The 9,077-nt window shown below is 35.8% G+C and overlaps 1 protein-coding gene across 3 annotated transcripts; it reads left to right on the forward strand.

The window, feature by feature from the left end:
- Positions 1 to 248: 248 nt before the first annotated feature.
- On the forward strand, positions 249 to 7,773 carry LOC130941074 (cyclin-T1-3-like). 3 transcript variants are annotated; one of them, XM_057869456.1, is made up of 9 exons: positions 261 to 287; positions 422 to 587; positions 1,189 to 1,400; positions 1,588 to 1,881; positions 2,199 to 2,280; positions 5,192 to 5,326; positions 5,776 to 5,951; positions 6,034 to 6,185; positions 6,418 to 7,773. In XM_057869456.1, the coding sequence occupies exons 4-9, from the start codon at positions 1,655 to 1,657 to the stop codon at positions 7,389 to 7,391; spliced, it is 1,746 nt and encodes a 581-aa protein (XP_057725439.1). In that variant the 5' UTR covers positions 261 to 287; positions 422 to 587; positions 1,189 to 1,400; positions 1,588 to 1,654; the 3' UTR covers positions 7,392 to 7,773. The 3 variants fall into 3 exon arrangements, with proteins under 3 accessions (XP_057725437.1, XP_057725438.1, XP_057725439.1); XM_057869454.1 differs by lacking the exon at positions 1,189 to 1,400 and having other exon boundaries at positions 249 to 287; XM_057869455.1 differs by having other exon boundaries at positions 255 to 587.
- The last annotated feature ends 1,304 nt before the right edge of the window (positions 7,774 to 9,077 follow it).

Genomic DNA, 9,077 nt, shown 5'->3' on the forward strand with positions numbered 1-9,077 from the left:
AAAATATAAAAACCTAATTAAAAATTTCGCAAAACTATAGAGATTACAGAATACTTAAACCTTATAAATTAATATAATAATATACAACTAATTATCTGTATTTTTTATACGGCCAATGAATTTTATATGAAAAATAAATTCACAACAGGAAGAATAAATCATAAATAAATCATATAACAAAAAAGACACCAAAAAAAAATTCATATATATAAAAAAAGAGACAGAAAGAGAAAAGAGTGAGTGTTGGTGTGTAAGACACTAGGACGCTGTTCGGTTCTCTGTATAAGGTCACTGATACGGCGTAGTTCCATTCTTCTCTCTTCTTTTTATTTTCAGTATAAACCCTAATTTCTAAAATCGTCAAAAATCTTCTTCTTTTCTCTTCTTTCCGTTTATTTGCTGTCTCTCTTCTCTTACACAGTAACGTAAAGTCGTAAAACCCATTCTCCCTATAGACGCGTTTTGCAGCGGACGCTTTGATTTCGGTTTCGCGTTCTCACTGCTTGAGGTGAAAGTTTTGTGTCGCCCTCCTCGAATTCTTCTCCGAAACCGGAATTGAACTTTGGTTTTCCTCTTTTTGACTTCAGGTAAACCTTAAATTTTGAGTATTTGATGTTGCCCACGAACTTAATGGCGTTGGTTCCGGGAATTTTCAGCTTCAATATGTTGTTTTATTTTATTTTCTGGTTTATCTTTTTATTTTCGATTAATAGAGTAGTGTACGCTTTCGGGTATCATTAAGTTTTATTTTTATGTTTGTAAACTTTGTTGTTCGAGTGTTTATGTGAATTCTTCTAGTGCTTTTTAGGCTTTAAAATCATGGATATTATTGTGGAATGGAACTTAGTTTTATGTTTTCTTTCTTTGGTAGATTTTTATGATGGATAGATTAGTTATTAGAGGTTTATTAAAGTTGAGTTCTTGAGACATTTGGTTTGGGTTATCGAATGTCAAATTGGTGATGTAAAGTTTTTTAATTTGTTTCTTACTTTTACCCTTTCATAGGGGGTTCGGGCCAATTTGTATTGGCATTCTTGAGAAGTTAAATGCTTTTCTTTATTGAAAGATATTTTTAAAACTATAAATAAATAAGACAGATAATCTGATAAATTTTTTTTCGGGGGGAGGAGGGGGGGGGGTTGTTGAAACGTTAAAGGTCGAAAAGTGATAATTTAGCATTTTCTTCAGGTTGGAGAACGTAACACACGAAGAAAAGGTGTAAAAGATTAAACAAATGCACCTTGGTGTTAGTGTTAGAAGATTGAATCTAAAGTTGAGACTTTAGCATTAAAGGCGATGATAACGGTCACTGGAGGATATACTTTGGGTTGTCACTCTCATTGATGGGATAGAGTTAAGCAACTTTGAATTAGGCTGATAAGAAACAGATTGGAGAAAAAGTGAGATGTGTATTTCATGTTTGACATAATTAAAGCTGGTTTGAAAAGGAAAAAATGAATTGAGAGATAGTTTAATATATTAGCATGTCATGACATAACATGGGATGGTTTTTCATTTTTGTCATTATTATTTACTCCCTTGTTACATTGCCTCTTTGTTTCTTATATTATTGCATTTAATGGATAGGGGACAATTTTAATTGGTGACGTACATTGCATTGTGATTGAGTAAAGTTCTACCAACTCTCAACCTCATGGCTGGATTGTTGCTTGGTGATGCTTCTCATCATGGAACACAGCAAGGTGGTTCTCAAAGATACTCTCAAGAGAAACCAGAGGATGGCTCTCGCTGGTACTTTTCTAGGAAGGAGATTGAGGAAAATTCACCATCCAAAAACGATGGCATAGATTTAAAGAAAGAAACTTACCTACGCAAATCATACTGCACATTTCTGCAAGATTTAGGCATGAGACTTAAAGTGTGAGTTTTTTACTGGTAGCCTCAGTGAACTATCTCCTTAAATGCAGATGGCAATTGTTTATTATTTGCCAGTTTAAGCTATTTAATAATTCTTTGTTCTTTGTTCCACTATCAACTGATATAAATGTGTGCCTGATTTTACAATGTATTAAATTAAAGCATACCATAGTTAAGGTTGTGTTAGCATGTCGCAGTGATAAGTTTCTTCGTAAGAACACATTAGGGGTATCAGATGTCTTTATATTTAAGTGGTGATAAATTCATTTAACTTCATTTGGCATGTTCTTGCCACTGATTTAATTGTGATACTGATGCAGACCTCAGGTGACTATTGCAACAGCAATAATATTTTGTCATCGGTTCTTTCTTAGGCAGTCCCATGGAAAGAATGACAGAAGGGTTAGTTTATACATTTCTATGTGATAAATTGCTTACTGTTATTGTTGGATAATTGTTCTCTATTTGATCTTGAGGTATGAATAAAATCTATGTTATGGTTATCAGTGGCAGTGGTAGCAAATATATTTTTGGGTTGTTAGTATATAACTGTGGGTATCGTATTTAAATATTTTTGTTTCAAGAACTTGAGTGATTATATTTATAACTTATGAACTCCTAGTAGTTTGCTACATCGATATTAATTCTGCTAGCTTAGTTGTATGCTCAGTTGTTCATTATTCGTTGCAAATAAGCTTTCTCGATGCTAATAAAAAATTTCTTGCAACGAAGAAAAAAAAATATATAGAATGCTTAAATTTGATCCATGTAGCTCCTCGATTCCTGTGATAGAAAGGCTTTCTTATTGTTTTTTTGCACGCTTATGTATTTAAAGTAGTACTCATTGCTGAAGATTGATGGTATGGTTATATTGGATGTAAAAGATAATCTATAATCAATTATCACCAAAGTATATTATGATAAAATTGGCTTTTTGTTTGGAACATTCGATTTTCTTTGGATTGTATATTTCCTTCCAAAATAATATGGAATAATGGAAAACATTACTTCTTGGGTATGGAGAAATATTTTCATCTACAAGGTGGGAAGTAATCTATCTCCTATCTGATCTACCATCCAAATCAGATGCTTTACTAGTCTTTCCCCCACAGCTGCAAACTGTTAATATGAGATTCTACCGTTTTTTTTTCACAATATGCTCCGGAGTCTTTTTGTTTGGAACATTCGATTTTCTTTGGATTGTATATTTCCTTCCAAAATAATATGGAATAATGGAAAACATTACTTCTTGGGTATGGAGAAATATTTTCATCTCCAAGGTGGGAAGTAATCTATCTCCTAACTGATCTACCATCCAAATCAAATGCTTTACTAGTCTTTCCCCCACAGCTTCAAACTCTTAATATGAGATTCTACGATTTTTTTCCACAATATGCTCCACAGTCTTATGTTCTCATTTTTTATTCTTTCCATTGGGATATGATTACTTTTTGTTCTCGCTTTATTCCCCAACACTCCATTTGATACAGCATGGCCAGTCTAATAGTATTGCATAATTACAATAAAATTTACTCATTATGTTGAGTAATACATCCACCATACTTAATTCTCTTGATGTGATATGATGTTTTTCCAATCTTCACTTCTATTTTTTAGTTCTCCATTTCTGCTGAACTTACACCTAATATACACCCATCTTATTGCAATTCATGTGCAAACCGTGTATTTCCAATTTTCCATAGCTTGTCACCTCGAAGCTAATGTCATTTGAATCTTCCCTCGATTTGTCTATAAGAACAATATCATCATGATGGTATGGGTTCTTGTATATGCTTAGTAATCTCTAAGACTAGGGTGGAAAGGTATAACTATGTAAGCTTAGAGATGAACAATGATGTTATCTTCACCAATGTGAAGTTCCTGTTACACCCACCTTGTTTCTCATATTAGCTGTAGCCGTATTGTACTATGTCTTTTATTACATGAATATATGCCATCGTTACTCCCTTTTTCTACAAGATCTTTCATATGACCTCCTTTGTTACCCTCTCACGTCCTTTCCTAGTCAATGGAGAGCATATGTAAATCCTTCTTGTTACTTATATAGAAAGCTCTTCCACCTTTTGTTAATGCTTATGTTAGGGACCACAATCTTACCTTCTCATCCTTAATGCACTTGACTTCGTGTAAATCTCGCGCCCTTCTTTCTCAACTTTCTGCTATCTTGTAAATTCTTCTTTTTCTTTTCTGTGTACCGAAAGATCGAGAAAGTCCCTCAAAAGCATCTCGTTCTTGCTTTCCTTACTGCCACTTTTGTCTTATTTTTAGCCATCTAACAATTTTCAAGTTTTCCACATTTGGCACAAGAACACTGTTCAAAACATTCTGTTTTGACTTTCACCTTCACTTGCCTAGATGTCGCGTTACCAAGATTCTCTCCCTCTTGCCCCAAGACCTCTTATTTCTCTATTGGTTTCTTTTACTACTTTTCTAATCACTTCTTTCATCTGACTCCAGATCTCTACACTTCCAACCTTATCCCATCTTGCTTTTTCTTAAATTTGTTTCTGGAATTTTTGTTTTTCACCTTTCATCTACAACACTAGATCCCTGGGTCCCTCTCTTGATGACTTCTCCACCTTTTGTTCGACCTGAAAATCCATAATGAGCACCCTATATTGGGTTGTCAACTCTCTCTTGAGATAACTTTGCAATTAGTACAAAATTTCTGCTTGGATTTTCTAACAAGGAAAAATCTATTTGAGTTTCTGTCACCCCACTCTTATATAAGGTGTTAATCTTGCTTTTTAAGGCAACTGTTTGCTATAAGAAATCTGAAGGTTAAAGAGAAGTCCAAGATGGTTTCACCCTCTGTGTTCACCAGTTTAAATTCCAAAACTATGGCTCCTGTGGATCCATATCTGCAACATCTAATATACATGCAAAATTAATAATGTTAGCAGCTTCTAGGTTCAGGGTCATATATTACTCTGCTGTTAAATTGTTTTTCTTGTTAATATATGATTATTTTCAGTTTGATACAAATTGTATATGGAGTATTATACAGTTGTACTGTGCTGACATCAACTAGCTGCTGATATGCTCTGGTTTAGTAAGTCTTCCTTTGCTGTAGAAGTTTGGGTGTATTTTCATCTATCTCTCTCACACATTTAAGCTTGTCTCTGCTCAGCATTTGTTTGTGTCCTTGCCTGTATCCTTTTCTGTGTTGGTATGCTATAATTTGGTTTTCTCAACTATGATTACTTACATCTTACTTGAATGGTGTATAGTTTACGTAAGATGAAATATTAAATAGACATTGTGGTAACTAGTGAAGTCTTGTGTTGTGCAGACAATTGCAACAGTGTGTATGTTTCTTGCTGGGAAAGTTGAAGAAACTCCTCGCCCACTAAAAGATGTAATTCTTGTTTCATATGAAATTATTCATAAGAAAGATCCAGCAGCTGTCCAGAGAATAAAACAAAAGGTATATCAAACGATATACCTCTCACCCTTGCTCTTTTTACCAAGCAATCTCATCTGAATGTCAACTGGCTATTAATGAAGTTTTTGCCACGTTGATTTTGGTTTCTGTGTTCATTCTCAATGGTGTTGTTTGATTCATGTAGTTTATCCCACTTAGTGGGATAAGTCTTTCTTCTTGTTGTTCTGTGTCCATCTTTGTTCCTTTTCACTTTTAAAATTCCATTCTATTGGGAAATATCTACCTTTGAAAATGAGTCCTTGCTCTAGGTCTGTTATTGCATGCAAATGACTTAACAAGTTAAAGCTGGATTAAATGTTGTGATTGTTTTCTAGTATATCTTTTCGGTGTTTAACCTTGGGATCAATTCAGTTCAAATTTCTTTTTTTTTCCCCATCACTTCAAATATATGATTTTCTCATCCGAGTATTGTTGTTGCATGTATGTCACAGGAAGTGTATGAACAGCAGAAAGAATTAATTTTACTTGGAGAGAGGGTTGTTCTTGCAACTCTTGGTTTTGATCTTAATGTGCACCATCCTTATAAACCTCTTGTTGAGGCAATTAAGAAATTCAAAGTTGCTCAAAATGCCCTTGCTCAAGTGGCATGGAATTTTGTAAACGATGGGTATGAAAGACTACAGCATTTTTGTTATGGCCAGTGGCCTTTGATTTCGTTTCCCCACCTGAAATTAGGATGTGATGTGCAGACTTCGGACGTCTCTTTGCTTGCAATTTAAGCCCCATCACATTGCAGCTGGAGCAATATTCCTTGCGGCCAAGTTCCTCAAGGTGAAGCTGCCGTCAGATGGTGAGAAGGTCTGGTGGCAGGAGTTTGATGTCACCCCACGCCAATTGGAGGGTTGGTGTCCTTTTTTTCCAGTAATAATGATATAAAGAAAGGAAAACAAAGTACTATCTCATTGTCATTTCTTTTATCTTTCCCTTAGTCCTGTTGCTTATTTCTCATTCTGTTAATGTGTTGTCATAGTAAGAATTTTACTGTTAAATTATTGGAATGTGTGTGCATTCAAGCGTACAGTGAGTATTGCCGATGTTTATGCAAGACCTAACCCTGTGTCTACTTTGTGCAGAAGTGAGTAATCAAATGTTGGAGTTATATGAACAAAATCGAATGCCACCTTCAAATGAAGTTGAAGGAAGTACAGGTGGTGGGGTTGCCAGTCGGCCCACCACAAAAGCTCCAACTAGCAATGATGAACCTGCAACCACAAACAGTAATTCCCAGACATCTAGACCTGAATCGTCAAAGCCTGTGTCTTCAAAGCCTGCATTTGATTCTTCCACTTCGAATCACAGTGGACGACCCATGTCAAATCATGGTAGAAATAGTGATTATGGGAATTCAGAAATGAAGCACAGGATGGAAGATGATGCCAAAGGTAATCAGCATCTCGAGTGGGAATCTCTACCGTATAAGGAAAATTCACATGAAGGTCCAGACATTGGAAGATCTCGATCAGATAATGGTGAGAAAGATGATCACAGAGAAGGTACATTTGTCCGGCCACCCCAGGATGCTATAAAAAAAATTGATAGAGACAAGGTAAAGGCTGCGTTAGAGAAGCGAAGGAAAGCATCCAGCCATATAACTAAGAAGATGGATTTCATGGATGATGATGATCTCATTGAGAAGGAACTGGAAGAGGGAATTGAGCTGGCTCCTCAGAGTGAGAAGAATAAGCAGGAAAGGAGGCAAAGCTGGTCTAAGCCCTCAGACAGATCAGACTATGACAATATGCATGGAAGGCATCAAGATCATGCCGATGAGCATCCTCATGGGACAAAGGGTCTGTCATCTTCATACGAACCAGATCCAAGTGCTGTGGAAGAAGGCGAGGTGTCGGCACTTGATGACATGAGTTTAGGGCTGTCTCCCAAATCGGGGAGCCGTAAGAGGAAAGCAGGGAACTCACCACGGCATAATTACGGCTCTGGATCTCACCACAACAATCGTCTTGATTACATGGAAGATCGAAACAAGGTCAGTCGACTAAGCCATACTGAGAGGGATAGCAAAAGGCACATACAGGAAAACCATGTTTGAGCATGTTTTTCCATGGCTGTATGTGTATTCGGTTATTTTTCCGAAATTTGTTCGGTGCACACTTGTGCTTATTAGCAAACAGCGAAAGATACCTTAACCTAAGATTGTTGGAAGGGGGTCATTTTGTCAACTTATGGGCATATTGAGGGCAAAATGTACAATAGAAGTTAAAGTGTTTATATAGATTAAAATTGGACTTTAGTATGTCCATTTTCCTGCAAGATCATCCGTGTTGCTAGTAAAGATGGTGAATCGAGGAATCAAATAGAGGGAAATTGTTCCTCTCTCCTGTACCTAAGAGGTGGGAGAGTCCTGGGAAATGAATATTTGGTTTAATAACTTAGATGTAGGAAGTTAAAATGAAATTATTTAGTGCTATCTATATATTGTTTGCACCACTATGGGACTGATCAGATTGTGCCTGGAACAAAAATTTAACGGTGATTTTTTTCCCTCTAAGATGGGCTGTGTGTAAAGTTAAACACAGGTCTAATTAATGATAGAATACTCTTCTAGAGAAGAGAGATTAGCACTAAATTATTAGGTGGGGAATTTTTTTTTTGTGCATTCTAGGCCTAACAAAAAGATTAATCATGCATTAACTTGGGCTAAAATAAGCCTTTGTTGGGCAATATCCTTCTGGATCATTCGTGGATTTTTTGTTGCTACATTTTTTTTTAAATATTTTAGTAGTTCTGTTTCTGCTTTTCCATTGAGGTTATGATTGTCTTTTAAAATAGTTATTTAAAACTTTTAAGTTTATGCTTGCTTTAAGTTGTCTCCAAAAAGAACAAACAACGACAACAACAAAACTTTGTTCTACTAAGTGAAGTCGGTTACATGAATCAAACGACGTTATTGTGGCTTTGTCATGTATCATGTCTACAGAGAGACTGTTTACATGTAGATCTCGTTTGACCACCTCATGGATGATCTTCTTAGATCTTCTTCTGTCTTTCGCCTTTTATCCATTTTCTATCTCATTCACCATTCTAACTAGATGTTCTATCGGTCTTCTTCCCACATGTTCAAATAACCTGAGATGCGATTCAACTATCTTTTCTACAATGGGTGATACTCTAATACTCTCTCTTATATCTTTGTTCCTTATTTTAACTAATCGCGTATGACTATTCATCCATCTCAACATATTCATCTCTGCCACACTCAACTTATGTTCGTGTTCCTCTTTAGTCGTCTTAACACTCTGTACCAAAGCATAGCCAGTCTTATAATGGTGCGGTAGAATTTACCTTTAAGTTTTAAAGACATTTTTTGTCGCATATAAAACTAGATGCATTTCGCCATTTTGACCAACCTGCTTGGATCCTATGATTTATATCCTGTTCAATCTCTCTATTATCCTGTATGATGCACCTAAAATACTTAAAACTTTTAACTTTTCGTAGGATGTTTTCTCCAATTTTTACCTCTATATTAGGGTTTTTTCTTCTCAGACTGAACTTACATTCCATATATTTCGTCTTGCTACGCTTTATGCGTAGACCATACACTTCTAGAGCTTCTATCTATCACTCCAACTTCTTATTTAGGTGTTCCATTGACTTTCTCAAAAGGACGATATCATCGGCAAAAAGCATGCACCATGACATAGGCTCTTGGATGTGCTTTGTGAGTACTTCCAAGACTAATGTGAAAAGGTATGAACTTAAGGAAGATCCATGG

Source organism: Arachis stenosperma, chromosome 7 (assembly GCF_014773155.1).
Source record: "Arachis stenosperma cultivar V10309 chromosome 7, arast.V10309.gnm1.PFL2, whole genome shotgun sequence".
NCBI classification, from domain to species: domain Eukaryota; kingdom Viridiplantae; phylum Streptophyta; class Magnoliopsida; order Fabales; family Fabaceae; genus Arachis; species Arachis stenosperma.

Excerpts from the sequence above, each read along its gene's own strand:
- LOC130941074 (XM_057869454.1), top strand. The coding sequence starts at position 1,655 with ATGGCTGGATTGTTGCTTGGTGATGCTTCTCATCATGGAACACAGCAA. Across the intron at positions 2,281-5,191 it reads ATGGAAAGAATGACAGAAGG|ACAATTGCAACAGTGTGTAT; the intron begins GTTAGTTTATAC and ends TGTGTTGTGCAG. Across the intron at positions 5,952-6,033 it reads TGGAATTTTGTAAACGATGG|ACTTCGGACGTCTCTTTGCT; the intron begins GTATGAAAGACT and ends TGTGATGTGCAG.